Source organism: Blastocystis sp. subtype 4 (assembly GCF_000743755.1).
Source record: "Blastocystis sp. subtype 4 strain WR1 chromosome Unknown seqid_0220, whole genome shotgun sequence".
In the NCBI taxonomy this organism is placed as follows: domain Eukaryota; class Bigyra; order Opalinata; family Blastocystidae; genus Blastocystis; species Blastocystis sp. subtype 4.
Window position 1 is genome coordinate 1 of NW_014569327.1, and position 18112 is coordinate 18112.

Below are 18112 nucleotides of genomic sequence, written 5' to 3' on the forward strand. Positions count from 1 at the left end.
CAATGACAACATATTGGATTTCTCAAAACATACATTTACATCTATTCCGGAGCAGGAGGAGGCATTTCTTCTTCATCGGTCTTTGTCATTTCTACTTGAATAGGTTGAATACATGTTCTAAGTTTATGCAACAAACACAAACAAACTAACTGTCATCTTTCTTATATACAAAACGATACATAGCCTCACATAAAACACAAATCTGTTTCTCAAGCATTAATGTAATTCTTACAGTCTTTTCCTCATTCTTCAAACCTAAAGGAAGAGTCCTCGGAGCACACTGACGACAAAAGAGATAACCACAATAAAAGCAGACATGCGATTTATGAAGACAAGAAAAGGGCTTAGAACACAGATAGCAACATTGTGAGAAAATACCTTCATCCGTACTGTCCACATCTTTCGCTAACATGGCTAAACGGGATATACTTAAAAGAACGTATTGCTATTCGATGAAGACAGACATCCAAACATACTTTCAAATGAAGCACAAACGATGGATCACAGTGATCGCCAAAGATTTGAAGTGTTTTATTCCATTCGTTGATGATTTCAGTTTCATCTTGGACACTTACACGGTTTTGACGGATGTAGCGACGACGACCATGATACCAGCTGTTTTGCTGACTCATCGACTAGGAATTACTTGTAACTGCAATACTTACACCCACATAGCTGCTAGGTACAGATCCCATGGATGAAGCAGACATGTGCTCAATGTCCCCCTCTTCAATCCTAATCGACATACTGCGGTTCTGACGCTGCTTACGTTTATAACTCTCAATAATCAAGTCCTTCTGCTTGATTTCGTTAATCACTATACGTCATATTTGATCCATAAGCATACAAATCTCCATTGGCTTATCGAGCTTTCTCTTCATAAAGGTAATTTCCTGTTTTAACTCCTGGATCTCATTATCCTTGCCCGAAATCTCCACTTGGAGATTTCTCATTCGAAATACAAATCGGTTGTTCGCCTCCTCTAGATACTGCAGTCGACGGTCTTTCTCACGAATCGTCTCTTTTGCTGCATGCAACTCTGCAATCAACGTGTCATTCTACAGTTTATCTGTTCTTGATACGATTCACTTGTGGATTTGCTTGTTGCTGTTGCCTAGATGTCATGTCAGACTTTAGACGATCAAATTCTTTCTGCAACCGATGATACGCCTCTTCAATATCCTCTAGCTGACGAATCCGGTCTGCCTGCTCACGGATGATTTCCTGGGCCCTCGATAAAGACATTTCCTAATCTATCACCCTATTCCATCTTAAGACGAACGTCAGACTCCTCATCAATATCTAAACCCTCCATAGTCAACGATTTATGAAACTGGGTTTCAAAAAAGGCTTGATTTCATTCATGAAACGATGACAGCTGAAAACGGTATTTCCACTCCGTCTTATGAGTACCCGGGAATCACAACAAACACACAAATGAAAAACGAAAACAGCATCTGTCAAAATAACCTCTCTATTCAAGTCCATATTGCTTCCTAAACTGTCTCCTCTGTCTTTCCGCAAGTTCTGGGTCCACTTTACCTGTCTGTCCATTTGTCCCTAACGGCCTCCGAAACAAGAGAATATTAGGTTCTGGTCTAAATAGATCAGTTACAGATGACAAAATGTACTTGTGTGTAGCATAATGTTCCCACCCCAAACTCATCTGGATCCCAAGAGATCTCCATTCCTTTTCTGATAGTAACTGTCCTGAAGGGATCTGCTTTGACAATTCCTTGGGTAACGTGACATGACTAAATCTAAGAGTTCTTCTGCTCATATACCGATATTCATATTGTTCATCATAGTACTTGTCACTGTAATCAATTTGACTTCCATAATTCATGTTGGAAAACTAGAATGAACAAACAGTTCACAAAGTGGATTTCTTTGAATACCCATTTCAGGTTTTTTCCGTATATCAAATCGATAGGCTTCGTCAACAACGAAGATCATCAGTGTTTGAGAAAAGGGAGAAATTGACAATACCACATGGTAGACATCCAGACTTCTCTGCTGATCCAATAGGAGCCAACCAAACCCATAGGAAACATATATGTTATTCCCTATGAAACTGAGAAGATAGAGACAAGATCGTATCACTAATCGATCCTGGCCATAGTTCCTCTCCTGAATCATAAAAACCACAGATATGAGCGCAGATGGCTTTCACCATTGACATTTCAATTCCCATTTGTTCAAAGACCTTCTGTGGATCAATGCTATTGTAGATACACATCATATAGATAGTTGTGGCAGCAATGAGATGTGGAGGATACAAGAGAGGAATCGTTGTGAAGTAGCAGTCATTTATAATGTTTCTATTGATTAGAAAGCGAAATAGACAGTGACAGGCATGTTTGAAGATACTCCTCACAATGCAACACTGAAAGAATGTGACGAAGAGGACGGACTGGATGGTGGAGAAGAAGACAGAAATCCATTGTTTGAAGAAGACAATTCTCACAACACAATACTTCTTCGACCGTCCACTGTAGAGGTGCAATCTTGTGTGATTTACAGACAGATTCCAAGAAGGATAATACACGAGTAACAGATATTCCTATTTCCTCAATCTTTCCAGCAAGATAGAAGCATGTAGGAACAGCTAGATACGGATGAACTTCATAAAACCCAATTCTAGTTCTAAGATGGAGGATATCACGTACTTGGAATAGAATCGCCGAAAGTATATGATTGCTGAGTAGACAACCCGTTGATTAATATCATTTTTGCTTCCCAATTCTACAAGGACTATGCATAAGTCTTCTTATTGAAATCTACATGCGGTACAATTCAAAAATATAGTTTGAATCTCATCTTTTGATAGAGAAGGGTTGTTTGAACAATAGATGTCCTGCAAGTCTGTATCCGTTGTTCCACGAATCCACTCATTCCTTCAATTTATTCAGAGCCATCAAATCAAACCATTGTGATGAATTCGAAAAGGATGCTGTCATGAATTCATTAATGATCAACAAACAGAAAAAGATAGCCGTTCTATGCTATCCGTCAATTCCTTAATATCTCCTTGCGATATATGTGGACTCTGTAGTAAAGAGCGAATCTTCGACTCAACACAACTCAAAGACGAATCAGAGACCCGTTTTTCCGAGTTCCGTTGTCCATAATTGGCCTTTGCAATGGCTTCTAATTCCCAAACTTTCTTCTCAGCATCCTACAAATCATCTTCAATTCTCGCAATCACCTCAATAATTTCCTTAGGAAAATTGCATAATTGAGCAACATTAATACCAAACGACTTGTCCGAAGGACCATCCAAAACTCCATACAACATTGTAATATAGTTCTCTTTACAAGATGCAGTAACATGAATATTCTTCACATTTTTAAATGATTTGGCAATTGTTGTCAACTCATAGTAATGGGTAGTAAAGAGACAGTAACACTGAGGAATCTCCTTAATGATGTATTCCAGAATTCCCCAAGATAATCCCAGTCCATCATATCTATCAATAAATACCCAATCCCATACCAACGTCGAGGTTCCTCGTCCCAATTCGTCAATCACAATCAAACTATTGGTTTTATCGTTCTTGTCCTGGCATGCACTCAGGATGTTGGACATGTCAATCATCTCACTCATGAAGGTGGAAACACCACGAGATTGATTATCAGAAGCTCCGATCCGCGTAAAAAGAGCTGTGAACGGCGGAAATACAGCACTTTCAGCAGGAACAAAGCAGCCAATTTGCGCCATAATCGTCAGGATTCCAAGCTTCTCATCAATCCATAACAAAAAGCATACCTGACGCATGTACGTACTTTTCCCTCCCATATTTGGTCCTGTGATGATAACGACATTTTCTTTTTTACTTCTCATAGAATAGTTGTTGGGTATGAACAGAACATTGGACTGAAGTTCAAGCAACGGATGACGAGCTTTCTCAATTTTGATATCTTTGTTTCAGTCGAATATCCAATGACCTACAATTCTCTTTGGTGATATCAAGGAACTTAGGTCGTGTATATGGAATGACAGCTGTTGTAGAGACATAAGCAAAACTGGAAAGCAAGTCAAGCTGTGAGATAAGTGAAGAAAAGATGTTAAATAGAGGCATATATGTTAGAGCAACATCTGTTATTTTCTCAACCAAAGATTGCTGAGCAACATTGTATTCGGCTGTGTATTGCTCATATTCTGCTGAAATAGAACGTAAATCACTAGAAATGAATAGGAAGTTCAGATCCGACTCATCTCCGTCAAGAGTGAAGTAAATGCCATTCTTCAACACTTGTAACACGCTCACACCAGGAATCGCATTAACTTCATTGTTGTAACGACTCAATACCCGAAGACAGTAACCATAACGAGCATTTCTTTACATTAGCAATTCCAATCGTTTATACCTCTCACAGCGAATCTCCAATTGAGGATAACGTTCACGATACTACCCATCAACACTCCTCCTTATTCTAACCATGTCAAAGATTCGAGCAATCTCGTTGTAAGCTTCATTCTTCTTGGCTGCTATATCTTTGAGACCCTCATCAAATGTAGGAGCCACGTTAAATTCAGGAGGTGAAAGAGACAATGATTTAGAATCAATCACTTGCTCTGTCATCTGGAGAAATGGAGAAAAAGCTCCTATCAGCTCTTCCAGAGGCTCAATAAATACCGTATCCAGTACACTACGATTCTTATGACAACAACGTTTCAAACATTCCTAAGGCATCAAACAATCACATCACAAGTACTAGAATAGGTTCCAATTTCTTCACTGTCAAATACATAACATACAAATCTTGTAATCGAAAACGTGCCTTTCGTTCCAGACGACGCACATACTTCTCAACGTCAACAATTCCTTTAAGTGCATTATCTCGAAGTTCTTCCCGAAGTTCGTCCTCTTCCTTAAATAACTCGACGAGATCCAGACGCTGATTGATCTCATCAACGTTCACAAGAGGCTGACGTAGCCAACGACGTAGCAGCCGTTCTCCCATTCCTGCAGTTACGGTCACATTCAACAAACCGAAAATGCTAGATACTTTATCTTTCACCTTCTCCAACGGAAAGACATTTAATGTCGTTAGTACAGAACTATCAAGTCGCATATAACTAAGTCCATTAGAGCGATCGTCTTCACCCACTTGTTGATGGAATAGGGAAGAAGCGTGTACTTGCCAACATATCCTCCACTGCATAAATGCAATTGCTACAAATCACTGAATATAAAAGAGTCGACCGAAACCAAAACACCACTTGCCTTCATTGCCAACTGCATCTGCAAGATTGATGGATACAAGTTCAGATTATCAGCACCAACTAATACAGACAACTCGTGCTCCACATCAAATGAGACAAAGTCACTACAATCAACACAAAAACCGAAACCCACTTCTTCTTAACAATTTGCAACCTAACATCGAGTTGTTCCAATAATTTCGCAATGTGCTGCAACTTTCCCGTTTCAACAGAACCATAGGTGTAGACAATATCAACGTTGTTTTGGACAATCAACGTTTCCAGATTGTTGAACTGTGCATTGTCGTCATATTCGATTCTACATCTAAGACAAGTACTGAACAAAAACAGAAGAAGCGCACGATCCCGATCTTGTTCGTTTCGCTTTATATTAGCCACGTCAATTGCTGCACCATATTCGTGGGACGTCTACTGTTGATCCTAGCACCCAATCATCTACCTCTTTGTAAAAGAGAGCAAGACTCACTACAATCTCCTCTAGTCATCAAACCAATGTCAAATCTCTCATACCTTCCATAATAGAGAAAACAAAATGGAGGCAATAATGGCGGGATTCAAAGTGAAGTAACAAACAGACTATTATTTCTTAGGTAGTTGGGGAATATTTAGTGAGGGCAAATCGAACATTGCTCCAGCTTTCTGGATAAACTTGGAATTCTCTTCCTGAACCTATCCATCACCTCATTCAACTGCAATTACACTAAACGGTTTATATCGATCGTTTGGTACTTCCACATCATTTACATCCACTTCCTCTCCACTCTGAATGCGTCGCATCTTCTCTCGTTGTTTGGCTTGGTACGCAGCCTATATTACACTCCATATCTACTCATACTTGGTACACTGGATCATAAGCAAACATAGGATTCTCATAAGCATTTCCATAAGCATCTACAAGAGCAGCTGCTCCGCTCGTATTGTTCGCTAATGTCTTTGCAATCATTGCAGGAGTTGGTGGAGGTGGTTTAATATTGGGGATTTCAGGTCCTTCCATAATCACATTGTATCGAGAACTCGCATCTGGAGAAACCGCAGGATTTTCATCTTCGTGGAGCCAGCTACGAGCAGAGGAGTAACTGAGACGAATAGCACGGCCATTGATCACACTACACATCAGAACGAAACACATCGACAACTATCCGTTCATTTCTCGAAGTGCTCTCTCTGCTTCATCACGAGCACGGAATTGAATGAATCCAAAACCCTTACTTACACCTGTTCCCGTTTCTCGCATCACTTTAGCTCCACAGAAGGAGATATACTTCTCCTTGAAAATTTGCCACAGCATTGCATCTGTTACATTTGATTCCAGCTCTCCAATGTAGAGTCCATAATTGTCTGCTAGATTGATATTCTTACTACCTCCTCCAAAATTTAAACGAAAGGTATATCCAGTTCCCGCTACACCATTACAATAATTCAACATCAATACGAATAGGACGACCATTATATCCATTCAACGCATTAATCGCATCTTCTTCTGTTGCAAAGTCGATAAAACCAAATCCTAGGACAAATTAACATTTCAACAAAAAACAAACCTTGAGGTTCATTGGTAGACCGATCTCGCATTAATTTGATAGACACAAGACCCTCTAACTCAATCAAAAGGTATAGATATCTGTTACTTGCATTGCGCATCAGCGCACACAGATAGTCTTCTGTCCAATTATCTTGTACATCTCCAATCCACAATGTTCGGGACATAGCCTGTCAATACTGTAGAAAGGAATTGAAGTGATTGATGAATGATAAAGAATAGCCCTAATTCTATACTCTCCAGTCCATATAATATGGGATCTTTAAAAAATTGGGTCTTGTTTCACTTGCCACAATCCATTTGTCACAGATTATTGTCCTGTATTAAGAAGAAGGTATGGATGACACTAGTTTTATTATTTTCTGGTGGACCCTTGAATATGAAAGTGAAGGAAGAGTTTCTAATGGTTGTTTAGAATGGTGAAGCAAAAGCATCATACCGCTCGTAATCAGAGTATCAAGAACCATAAGAATGGTATCAAGAGACCTCAACGTCAACGTGCTCGTTGCATGAAGGGAGTAGGTATCGACTTGACGATGTGATTTTCTAGGTTGATCCCAAGTTCCTTAGAAACCTTCGCTTCTCCAAGAAGCACAATAAGAAGGAATAAGCCACTCTTTGACGCAATACGAGGGACAGTATATGCCTTGTTTGTTTTCATACACCTATCGATGTCTTATTTCGATTATATGAATTCTGTGGTTCTGTGGATCGATCACTTGTTTTCTCAACTATCGGTCGAAGGTACTGGAAATGTTATTGTTTATCACCCTTACACAGGTACGAATGGAAGAAGACCTCTTATGGACAGAGTTGTAATCTCACTTGCACGTATTGTGGCTCAGATGAAAACTATGAAGACATTGAAAACATCACAGTAGAATTGTTTTGCTGTATTTAGTTGTAGATTGATGAGTACGAGAGAGATACGCATCCGAAAGAGATGAGTTATAACATTTCCAAGCTGGAACCCTTCAAGTATAGGTGTCTACGCGTTTCTAACGAAAAGGGAGATTGATGATTTGTGCATCTGTTTCTATGGAGGTGAGCCTCTTCTGAAGACGCGCACAATCTACAAGATCATGGACATGTTCCCCAATGCCAAATACTGTTTCCAGGTTCTGATCATTCATCTCTCTGATCCCTAGACGAACGCCACATTGTTGAAGACAGTGAAGTTAGATTATTTACTTCGTGTTGATACAATTCTCTGCTCTATAGATGGCCGTCCCGAAATTACGAATCGCTGCCGTGGTCAAGGAACCTACGAGCGTATCATGGAGAATGTCGCTTACATCAAGAGTGTAGGGTTCAAGAACGATATTGTTGCTCGAATGACGGTGTCGGTTGAGCAACAGGGTGACATTTACGAGGAAGTCATGCATATCCTAATGATTGTATTTGTTTTGGTTCCTTCATAATCACATCTCATCAAGATTGGTTTCCCACATGTTCACTGGCAACTGGATTGCAATTGGGATACACCAGACAAGCAGCGAATTGAAGAATGGTGTAAATGGCGTGATGAGAGTTACAATCCTGGCATTACACGTCTTGCTGATGAGTTCGAACGACAGTTACGAGAAGACAATACAATTCTCCCAATTGCTCCTTTCACAGGAATTCTCTATAGGTTGAGTTCCCATTGTGATTCTTATTACTAGTTTCCTGATTGGTGAGAAGGTAAAGGGAGTTCGTTGTGGGTCTGGTTTGACATCCTTCAAGTGACTATTGTATCATTTTTTTATTCATAGTATCACTACAGGTGGAGGTGTGAGTAGTTGTCCCATTGCCGCTGAGTTGGAGTGTATCACTAACATCAATGCAAAGGGTACTCTTTTAAGTGGATGTTGATGAAAAGGATTCCACCCTAAGAATTTGTTTAACTCCGAAAGTGTGGGAGAACCTTGTACTTCCTGCGACATTTTCCATGAATGTGGAGGAAGATGTCTGTATGCGAATCAGACTAAATGGTGGGGAGAAGATGGATTCCAGGAGGTTTGCAATACAATTCGTCATCTGATGAAGGAAATGCACCGTGTGATGCCCACCGTGCAAAAGAAGATCGATGAAGGTGTTTTTTCTGTTGAGGATTTCCATTATCCTCCCTATAACAACAGTATTGAAACAATTCCCTAAGTTTTGTTTGTTTGGACCAACATCATTCCTTTCGTTGTTGTGTTTTTCCCATTCTATCCAAGATCCTGTTGTTCTGTTGTGATAAATGTTGAGAAATGCTGCAAAGAAGGTTGATTTGCCTCTTCAACTGAAGAAGGCAAAAGAAATGCTCTTCTCTGTGCAGGAGCAATTAGCTACTGCAAAACAAGAGACCCTAAGGAGAGCAGTACAAACTGGCGTTGCATCGATGCAACCAGAAATGGATACGATCAAGCAGCTGGTAGAGCAGTACGGACAGTGTAAAAAGAGAGTGGATGAGCTTACAAGAGAACTCAATGCATCGAATTCCACGACATCATCGAGTTTCCATCTTTGCGTTTCTATTAAGTGTAGACGGAAGAAAAGGAAAGAAGGGCCAATCCAAAGAGACTCTAGGACAAACAAAGCCCTCTGAGTTTGGTTCTTCCATTATTGATGAAATCGTGAAGTCACAATCCTCATTTAGTGTTGCAAATAGTAACGAGTCCAGTAAGAATCCTAAAGGAGCCATGGATACACCAAAGGCATCCAAGAAGAAGAAGAGAAAAGAGAAGGTTGTTCTATCTTCAAAGACAGCTCCGAAGGAAATGAGTGAGTTGCCCCCTCTTCCGATTCAAATTACCGATACAATGTCTCTTTTAGCCAACAATACTGATTCAAAGCCTCTTCCATCGATCTTCTCCTTTTTACATCCGATGAATCAAACGAAGAGTGACTCCTCTTCGAAAATTGGAAATCTGTCAGAAGTTCTCAACCTAGATGGTCCTGTAGCGAAACGAGATGGTTCCTATCAATCATCTCGTGATGCTCTTGGACTGGGTTCATCACTCCCGTTCACAGATACTTTGGATTCTGTATCCCCAACCAGCAATGCCCTTGATTTTGAAGATCCCTTCAACAGTGAGATTGAGAAAATGGAACGCGAAGATCGGGAACAGATCCAATTTGGTGTAAAGAATCCAGAACCGCAAATACTGGTTGAGGAGCCCAAGATTGATCTTGACGAATTGCGAAGAAAGGCGCAGATACGTGTTGGATCGCTTCTAGGAGATGTCCTGAAAGCAAATGAGGTAGTCACAACTTCGAAACCGTTGTTTGATGAGACCCTTGTCAATAATGAAACAGCCGTTTCCAACGCAAGCACTGTTACTACTCTTCCAGATGTATCAGAACCAACGAATCTTGCCCCAGCAAATGCTATACAACGCAAGAAGAAGCGAAATACATCAACCAAAGTGATCTCTGTGGAAGAAGAAGTTAGTGTTTCAAAAGCCTCTCAGTTACTTGGCATTTCGGTAAAGGAGTGTTTATCTCGAATTGGTGACATTCAAGAAGGTATCAATTCTAAAGATGATCTGGTTAGTTGTGATGTGGTTGAACTGCTTGCAATGGATCAAGATATTGAAGTGCGAGTGAAGAATCGATTCAACCTCCAACCTCACGTCATGCAAGAATCCCCAACGACTCTCCCATCTCGTCCTCCTGTAATTGCTGTGATGGGTCATGTGGATCACGGGAAAACCACACTTCTTGACTATCTAAGGAAAACAAGTGTAGCGGCAAAGGAGGCAGGAGGAATCACACAAGCCATTTCTAGTTTTAATGTGATGTTGGATAACTCCAATCGAATCACCTTCATTGATACGCCAGGTCATGCGGCTTTTGCGACAATGCGCCAACGAGGCGCAACTGCTACAGATATCATATTATTGATTATAGCAGCTGATGATGGAATAAAGGAGCAAACAAAAGAGGTGATTGAGATTATTAAAAAAACACACACACCATTTGTCGTAGCTGTCACCAAATGTGGAAAGAAAACTGTTAACAAAGATCAAGCTATCAAAAAAATCAGTACAGCTCTGCTTGATTACGATATTGTCACAACTCCTTTTGGAGGAGATGTGAGTATTGTAGGAATCGATAGCATTACTGGCGAAGGAATTGATCAACTCAAACACACACTCTATGAGGAGGGACTTCTTCAGGAGATTCGAGCTGATCGAAATGCTCCTGGAGAAGCGGTTGTTCTTGAGTCGATTGTCAAGGAAGGAGTGGGAACAGTGTTTAACACTGTCATTCGATGGGGTCAATTGAAAGTGGGTTCTGTGTGTGTGATTGGTACAGAGTATGGTCGTATTAAACAGATTTGGAATTCCGGAAAAAGTGTCCAAAAAGGATATGCAGGAGATACAGTAGAAGTGAGTGGAATCAATCGAACTGTGAATAGTGGCGAATGGTTATTGGAAGTTAAGAATGAGAGTGAAGCAGCTGCTGTAGTGAGTTATCGCCAACGACGACTTGCCCGACAGAAGATGCTAACAGCTAAGAAATCGGGAGAGAATTTGTCAGAAGAAATGACAAAAACTCTCATTCCTTTAATCCTGAAGACAGATGTTGATGGTAGTATTGATGTGAGTGATGAGTGAGTAATTGAATGCTAGGCATTGCGCCACGAAATTGAAGGATTGAATAGTAGTCTAAAGAATGCAGAGTTTCAGATTGTGAATGCGAGCATGGGAGTGGTGAATCAGAGTGATGTGGAGCTTACTCATGATTGCAAAGGAATGATGGTGTGTTTCAATACAAAGACACCAGGTATATGAAAATGAAATGACTGATTTGAAGGAAAGATCCAGAAGATAATGAAGAACCTTCATGTATTGAGTGTCACAGGGAATATCATCTATTCTCTTCTGGATGAGGTAGTGATTTGGAGAGAGAGTCTGAGTGCAGATGAAACAGAAAGCTGTTGAGTTTATGCCTATTGTGAATGCTCCTGTTGTTACAGCTTCTGCTACAGTCCTTCAAGTATATGTATATGGAGAGGTTGAAGTATAGACATTTGAATCCTCAGATAAGAATTCATTGATTGCTGGTTGTAAGGTAATTTCAGGGACTCTTGCAAGACAAGCCGTATATCGCATTGTTCGTGAGTCTAATGTATATGTGAAAGAATGGAATGAAGACTAGGTTATCTTTAAGGGAAGTACGTTTGATTCTATGAAACACTTCAAGGATGAAGTGGATAGTGTGATGGAAGGAAAGGAATGTGGAGTTCAAATTCAGAATTTTACTGTGAGAATCAAATGAATAGTATCATTCTTAGGATTTCCAACCTGGAGACACTATTGAGACTTATGAATACAAAGATATACGTCAACCATTGGAATAACAGTTGTTTTCATTATAACAAACAAGTCATTCTGATGTTAACTGTAATGTAGTTCCCTTCAATTGAAAACCAACCAATACTTCTTCAATGTCTTCATAATCTTCACATAACAATTGACGTACATTCTTCTCCATCTTTCTATTATTTGCTTCTTCTATTCCTACTTCACTCATCTTCTCTGCATTCATTTCTGGATCTACTTCGATCTTCAAATCCACATACATTAGAGGGCCATGATGACGGTGTCGTAACGAGCAACATGGGATCCCTTGATTTCTCACTATCTAATCACAATTCATATTATCACTCACAGTGTTCCATCATCGATTTGTTCTCATCCAAATCTTGTCGATCCATCAGATTGTAGTAATTCCCACTCAACAGATCGATTCCAGTTTTGGCAATCAATACACCCACAGCAATTCCACCCACTGGATCAAACCAAGGAATTCTACCGATTACGACATACCTCATATTTGTACCCTATATAGGATCCACCTAATCCTATGAGGGCTACTACCGAAGCCCATACATCTGAACGATGGTGATAAGCATTGGCCACCAATACACTACTGTTGTTCCGTTCGCCAATTTTCTTTGTTACATGGTAGAGAATCTCTTTGGCAATAATACTAAAACACAAAACTCCAGGACCACTCTGAAATGAAGAGAGACTACAATTCCTACTACATAGGTCCATATATTCTGCGAGGCAGCATAATCATTGACTGTTTGATTCACTAAGACATCTTGGAGTGCCAAATAACTATCCCAACCAATCATTACTGCTGTACCCATGAGAAACAAGGCAATTCCCATGGAACCAAGAGCCTCTACCTTTCCGTGACCATATCTAGCATTCATAAAACACAACTTCACCTACGGATAGAGAAGATCAGGGTCCTGTCGACTCTTCTTTACTGTAATGAGTGCCATACCATCTGCAATCAAATCTGATAAACTATGAACAGCATCTACATCCTCATATCCATAACAACAATCTCACCTGCTATCAATGCTGGTGAGTGCAACAAGTATCCTGAAACTGCCTAGATATCATACTAACAAAACAGACCCACTTTCATTCCAGATAACAACACGTTGACACCCGCACCAATATATGTAATTACATTTCCTTCTTTAACATGGCGACGACTAGAAATTAGGATTTGAAAAAGTCTCTACCGAATGATCTCTCTCTCTTTTCTCGACAACTCATTCTGCCGCTTAAATGTAAAGGAACGTATTGCTTGATTTTGTAAGAGAATGATTTGGCCAGTTCTGATTTCCATCAAACAAGACCTCAAGGCACCACCACGCAGCGAACATAGATTCATGAATGCGGTATTCTAGACATACAAAAATAAAATATGACTCGCAATTGAGAGTGTTTTCTACATAGATATCTACGTAGAGTTATTTTAGTTGACTCAGATCGTCTTTTAGTAGGTAGCTCTATCGATTCTCAAGTTATTACTAGGAAGTGAGATTTGTCATGATCAGTGGTGTTTTGAACATGTTTGTCTATTACATAGTTATGGGAATCATTTCCTTTATCTTGGTATCTCGAATATAATTTGCTTTGACACGTAGTATGCTGTTGATAAATGGAAGGCTGTAAACAATCAGTGGAGGATTCCAGAGAAGGTACTCCTTATGTCGACAGTTCTAGGTGGCTTTCTTGGTACAGCAGCTGGAATGTACGTTTACCAGTACGAGCATATTGCTGGGTGAACATTAGTCATAAAACCAAAAAGACACTCTTTGTAGTTACTTTAGTATTTAGCAGTGTATTGTGGATAGTTGTGACCATTATTGTAGCATTATTGTATTATTTTGTGTTTAAACAAATGATTTTTAACACTTTATAGCCGAACCATTGAACACAGAGTGAATCTTCTCTACATCACTCAAAGGAATCTTGTGAAAATCAAAGTAATCATGCCATTTGCATTGGTTGATATAACCATAGTGAGATTTCTCAGGAGGTGTCCAATAATAGTCATGATATCGATACGGAGTTACGTTCAGCATCAAAGCAGCTAATCCTATACTCATATCTTCTGTTCGCAACATATAAGGATAGTGGCGAGAAGCCAGAACGAGAGGAGCAAGAAGATCAGCAGAAATCACATAACCCACACCCACACAATAAGGCCACGCTAAATCATTCTTATCAACAGCAAATGGTGTGTCCCACTTGTAACCAGGCTTTCGAATGAAAAAGGAAGTGATGAAGCAAGATCCATGATAGAGTCGTTTTTGGCGTTCTGGAGGTAGACTTTCCAACCAATTGATGATCTTCGGCATATTGAAGTAAGAATCAGGATCTCCTTTCAAGATATATCGAATCGAATGGCAGTTACGATGTAACCAGTTAAATGTATTCATAATACTCATTGTAATATTGTTGTACGAATCCAAGTGATCCATGTGAAGAATGTCGTTGTATTGTCTTGCTTCTTCGTCAATCATAGCATTCACACTTGGATCAGGACTACTTGACACAATAAACAGATATTTGACTTCCTTTCCTTCAATCACCCGATTCTTAAACCAGGTTTGACGAAGAACTGTTCTTTCTTCTGGTTTCTTTACTGTTGACATGATCATCACTACCATATACGTGCTCGCTGAACAAAAGTTCGTAGGTTCAGCAAGGTATTGGTAATCGTAACCATAGGGAATATAATGATACACATCTGGTTGTAGTCGTTTATATGTGAAAGGCAATCCATAACGCTGCGTAAGAAACTCATCTAACTCTTTGTATTCTTCAAAATGAAACTGCTTTGGTATCCCATCATTGAAAATAACATTACTTTCCTTCTTGACAGCTTCGATGTCATGATGCATGTCATCGATCGCTAGATTACTCTGTGAATCAACTTTCATTTCCATTCCGATTATGGATGACTCCGTTTGAGAAGGTTCTATTCATTACGATCCTCAAGAGACAAAAACGAGTCAGAATAGCTACTAGCGATCCTAACAAGAAAGAAGCCAAAGCATAATAGATAGACAGCATGGAACGAAAAAGAAAAGTTGGATGAGGCGGGCATCGATCCCGCTACCTATCCCTTGCGAAGGGATCACTCTACCATTTGAGCTACACACCCATATATACGGTACTTGGGTTTTTACTATTTCAGTTCCCTCTTGTTTGTGTCTGACCATACTTATCTTTCCTCTATTTTGTCATCGGTTATCAGTAGTGGAAAATATCTAGGTTTCACAATAGATTTGTATTGTGTTTCGTGATGCAAGAAATAGTTCTTTCAATTGCTGGTTGGATAGGATTCATACTATCATTATGTGCTACATCTTTTGTATGGTAGTTTGTGTTTTATTGAGATGTAGTTTTTTATTCATTATCGACACACTCTCCATAATCCTAATTTGAGTGTCTATATTATATTGGGCATTGTGGTTTCTGTATTTGTAGCGAAGTGGTGTCATTCCTAGTCTCTCCTCTTTTCTTTGATTGGAATAATTGAGTGGATTATGCGACTTTCAGGAATCTTAATGGTGATATTGGATTACCTGAGGGAAGTGTTTCTGCTATCAAGTGTCTGTTGGGTGACTTGTCTTCTACATCACTTTTCAAGAATCGTACCTCAACAGAGCAGTCAAAGTGTTTGTATCTGCTTGTGTCATGATGTCTAGAAACGGCACTACGTATTGGTTTCTTCTCTTATTCCGCTTCTTCTATCGTTTGTGTATTTGCTAATCCATTCCGATCATACTTCTTCTCATCAATGGTCATGCTTGACAGGAACGAATTATTTGTAGGGTCCAATTGGATTATCGAGATCGTTACCTAACGAATCCAGTTCTGATTATCTTGCTAATCATCCAGTATAGGTACTTGTATCAGCATTTCCAATCACTTCCTTCAGTCCTGATATCGACGTCGTTCACGATCCGAATTAAAGTACGATCGATCACAATCCTCTGGTCTTCATCACTCCTCTGTGTAATGTACATTGTGGTAACCGAATTTAATCTTCACATGTCATCAGTTCTCAATGTTTTGTTGTTTTTTGGATGTGAAAGTATCACTCTCTTATTGACATTCTTCATATGGATATATCGTGAACATGAAGCTCCGGTCGATTCGTTGCTCCCAAGGTATATCTTTCTCTTTAGGTTTTCCATAGTTCTTCTGTCTTCATTCCACACATTGAAGTCAAAGACCTTTCTATCATCGTTCACTCCTATAATTGTGGTGAGAAGTCCTTGTCATTTAGTGATCTGATACATCATGTACCTGAAGGAAAGGACATCTATCTATTCTCTCTTCAGGAATGTATATCTCCTACAAAGAGCATCAAAGCTATTAATGAATTTGTGAATTCAAAAAAACAGGAGTATTTCATCCAATCTGAATCTATCGGATCTCGATTGAAGATCCTTGGTTACCATGGAACGATCACTATTGTTGCTGCAGTTCGCAAATCAATTGCATCTCCCTTTACTGTTATTGCTCCTTCTACTGTTTATGAAGGATTTAACTTAGGAATATGCAGATTAGGGAATAAGGGGTCTGTTGGTATTTCATTGCGATTTGGCCATCATTCGCTTCTGTTTGTGGGATCGCACTTCGCTTCAGATTTAAAGGTTGAAGTAGAATGAAAGAATGACTTCTAGGGAAAGAGCTACTTGGCTCAGCGTATTCACAATGTTCAGTCAACATTGAGTTCGTTTTCTCCTGAACACATTGGATTGATGAATTGGGAGTGTTCATATGTTTATCATTACGTTGTATGTGAGTGAATTGTTGATTAGAAGTAGATTGTGGCGGGAGATTTGAATTTCCGATTGAATGAAACGAGCCTTGAAAGAATATTCCAAGACATTGCGCAAGGAGCAAAGAATCACGATTACTCGGAATTAGTGGCCAAAGACCAATTGCACGATGTAATTCAAAAGAAGTTGATATTTTTGGATTACCAAGAAGCACCTATTTCTTTCCCTCCCACTTTCAAATTCGAAAAGAAGGAAAAGGGAAAATGTCTGGATTATTCGAATTTAGAAGACGTTCGACGAGTCTATAAAACAAAAGGAGCTGATCAAACGATTCGAATCCCCTCGTATGTTGATCGCATCATGTGGCATTCTCTTCCTGGATGTAAGGACTTATTCCAGGTTGCAGGGTATTTTAGATTAAAAGTATTGATTGTAGGGATTATCAGATGTGTGAAGATGTCCTGCAATCGGATCACCGTCCAGTCATGTGTGAATTCGTATTGAAAGAAGAGAATAATACGACCACTCAATGGTTCCGAGAGGATTTCGGCAGACCACTTCATTTGTGTATGTCTGAGTTCCAGATGGAATCAGATTCTCTGAATATCACTGCTATTAAGGTTTGTTGTCCTATTCCTTGTGAGGATGTTCTATGGGACAAACGACTCGTCAGTACTGAAATCCTTCTTCATTTGTAGGAGCAGGTATTACGAACTGGATTCTTGTTCGACAGAGATACTTCGTTGAACAGTCTTGAAGGTTCGGGAAAGATGGTCAATGGTCAATGGATGGTGAATCACCGCATAACGAATTATACTTGTTTACCACTTCATGTAGCGATTCTAGTGGAATTGGGATCGACATATGCACAAGTAGTTTAATTCGTATCGAATTTTACGAATAGGGAGTACTTAGTATTCATATTGCAGAAGAACGCTTCAGTATCGAACTCACTACGAATGGACAGTTCGTTTGCCAACTCTCAGGCTTGTATTCCTTAACAGATGGCTCTATGTAATTTAATTTTGCTGTTTCACTCTGTTTATTGCGTTCAAGTGATGTGTTTATGAGAGGTTTATTCGATTTCATTTACACGGGAATATTTGTTTTTAGGCGGCAGGTGATCATATTCTTTTAACGTCTCACATTTCTTTTTTCTAGCATGGAGTTTAGTGATCTTAAGATTTGTGTTGTAGGCCTCGGATATGTGGGTCTTCCTATGGCTGTTGCATTTGCCGATAAGGGAGTTAAGGTTATCGGT

At 39.6% G+C, this 18112-nt stretch overlaps 12 protein-coding genes across 12 annotated transcripts; 5 read left to right on the forward strand and 7 right to left on the reverse strand.

The window, feature by feature from the left end:
* Positions 1-145: 145 nt before the first annotated feature.
* JH06_3314 (hypothetical protein) lies at positions 146-1315 on the reverse strand (the record flags this gene model as incomplete). Its single annotated transcript, XM_014670847.1, has 6 exons — positions 146-445; positions 477-635; positions 666-817; positions 848-1058; positions 1090-1248; positions 1283-1315. 6 exons carry the CDS (start codon positions 1313-1315, stop codon positions 146-148), a joined length of 1014 nt encoding a protein of 337 aa, XP_014526333.1.
* Positions 1316-1474: 159 nt separating this feature from the next.
* On the reverse strand, positions 1475-1846 carry JH06_3315 (cyclin-dependent kinase; the record flags this gene model as incomplete). The annotated part of the gene is given in 2 exon segments (XM_014670848.1): positions 1475-1772; positions 1785-1846. 2 exon segments carry the CDS (start codon positions 1844-1846, stop codon positions 1475-1477), a joined length of 360 nt encoding a protein of 119 aa, XP_014526334.1.
* A 213-nt stretch (positions 1847-2059) lies between these two features.
* On the reverse strand, positions 2060-2730 carry JH06_3316 (cyclin; the record flags this gene model as incomplete). The annotated part of the gene is given in 3 exon segments (XM_014670849.1): positions 2060-2321; positions 2353-2646; positions 2666-2730. 3 exon segments carry the CDS (start codon positions 2728-2730, stop codon positions 2060-2062), a joined length of 621 nt encoding a protein of 206 aa, XP_014526335.1.
* Positions 2731-3178: 448 nt separating this feature from the next.
* JH06_3317 (DNA mismatch repair protein) lies at positions 3179-5079 on the reverse strand (the record flags this gene model as incomplete). The annotated part of the gene is made up of 7 exons (XM_014670850.1): positions 3179-3470; positions 3501-3739; positions 3770-3921; positions 3953-4341; positions 4372-4412; positions 4443-4688; positions 4720-5079. The coding sequence occupies 7 exons, from the start codon at positions 5077-5079 to the stop codon at positions 3179-3181; spliced, it is 1719 nt and encodes a 572-aa protein (XP_014526336.1).
* A 730-nt stretch (positions 5080-5809) lies between these two features.
* JH06_3318 (RNA-binding family protein) lies at positions 5810-6937 on the reverse strand (the record flags this gene model as incomplete). The annotated part of the gene is made up of 7 exons (XM_014670851.1): positions 5810-5899; positions 5930-6037; positions 6066-6336; positions 6367-6631; positions 6663-6737; positions 6772-6825; positions 6859-6937. The coding sequence occupies 7 exons, from the start codon at positions 6935-6937 to the stop codon at positions 5810-5812; spliced, it is 942 nt and encodes a 313-aa protein (XP_014526337.1).
* A 212-nt stretch (positions 6938-7149) lies between these two features.
* Positions 7150-7380, forward strand: JH06_3319 (60S ribosomal protein L29; the record flags this gene model as incomplete). The annotated part of the gene is given in 3 exon segments (XM_014670852.1): positions 7150-7166; positions 7186-7288; positions 7321-7380. The coding sequence occupies 3 exon segments, from the start codon at positions 7150-7152 to the stop codon at positions 7378-7380; spliced, it is 180 nt and encodes a 59-aa protein (XP_014526338.1).
* A 143-nt stretch (positions 7381-7523) lies between these two features.
* JH06_3320 (hypothetical protein) lies at positions 7524-8909 on the forward strand (the record flags this gene model as incomplete). The annotated part of the gene is given in 9 exon segments (XM_014670853.1): positions 7524-7550; positions 7582-7647; positions 7678-7748; positions 7780-7888; positions 7919-8167; positions 8207-8403; positions 8435-8494; positions 8525-8613; positions 8632-8909. 9 exon segments carry the CDS (start codon positions 7524-7526, stop codon positions 8907-8909), a joined length of 1146 nt encoding a protein of 381 aa, XP_014526339.1.
* Positions 8910-8994: 85 nt separating this feature from the next.
* Positions 8995-12102, forward strand: JH06_3321 (translation initiation factor if-2; the record flags this gene model as incomplete). The annotated part of the gene is given in 9 exon segments (XM_014670854.1): positions 8995-9250; positions 9282-11341; positions 11372-11525; positions 11556-11632; positions 11664-11738; positions 11769-11805; positions 11824-11870; positions 11901-12005; positions 12037-12102. 9 exon segments carry the CDS (start codon positions 8995-8997, stop codon positions 12100-12102), a joined length of 2877 nt encoding a protein of 958 aa, XP_014526340.1.
* A 26-nt stretch (positions 12103-12128) lies between these two features.
* Positions 12129-13439, reverse strand: JH06_3322 (cation diffusion facilitator family transporter; the record flags this gene model as incomplete). The annotated part of the gene is made up of 8 exons (XM_014670855.1): positions 12129-12382; positions 12414-12553; positions 12585-12760; positions 12793-12955; positions 12986-13076; positions 13109-13151; positions 13182-13257; positions 13288-13439. The coding sequence occupies 8 exons, from the start codon at positions 13437-13439 to the stop codon at positions 12129-12131; spliced, it is 1095 nt and encodes a 364-aa protein (XP_014526341.1).
* A 179-nt stretch (positions 13440-13618) lies between these two features.
* Positions 13619-13836, forward strand: JH06_3323 (hypothetical protein; the record flags this gene model as incomplete). Its single annotated transcript, XM_014670856.1, has 2 exons — positions 13619-13663; positions 13696-13836. 2 exons carry the CDS (start codon positions 13619-13621, stop codon positions 13834-13836), a joined length of 186 nt encoding a protein of 61 aa, XP_014526342.1.
* Positions 13837-13959: 123 nt separating this feature from the next.
* On the reverse strand, positions 13960-14997 carry JH06_3324 (galactosyltransferase; the record flags this gene model as incomplete). Its single annotated transcript, XM_014670857.1, has 1 exon — positions 13960-14997. The coding sequence occupies one exon, from the start codon at positions 14995-14997 to the stop codon at positions 13960-13962; it is 1038 nt and encodes a 345-aa protein (XP_014526343.1).
* A 1528-nt stretch (positions 14998-16525) lies between these two features.
* Positions 16526-17549, forward strand: JH06_3325 (phosphatidylinositol-trisphosphate-5-phosphatase; the record flags this gene model as incomplete). The annotated part of the gene is made up of 5 exons (XM_014670858.1): positions 16526-16581; positions 16632-16728; positions 16753-16866; positions 16897-17258; positions 17288-17549. The coding sequence occupies 5 exons, from the start codon at positions 16526-16528 to the stop codon at positions 17547-17549; spliced, it is 891 nt and encodes a 296-aa protein (XP_014526344.1).
* Between the last annotated feature and the right edge of the window lie 563 nt (positions 17550-18112).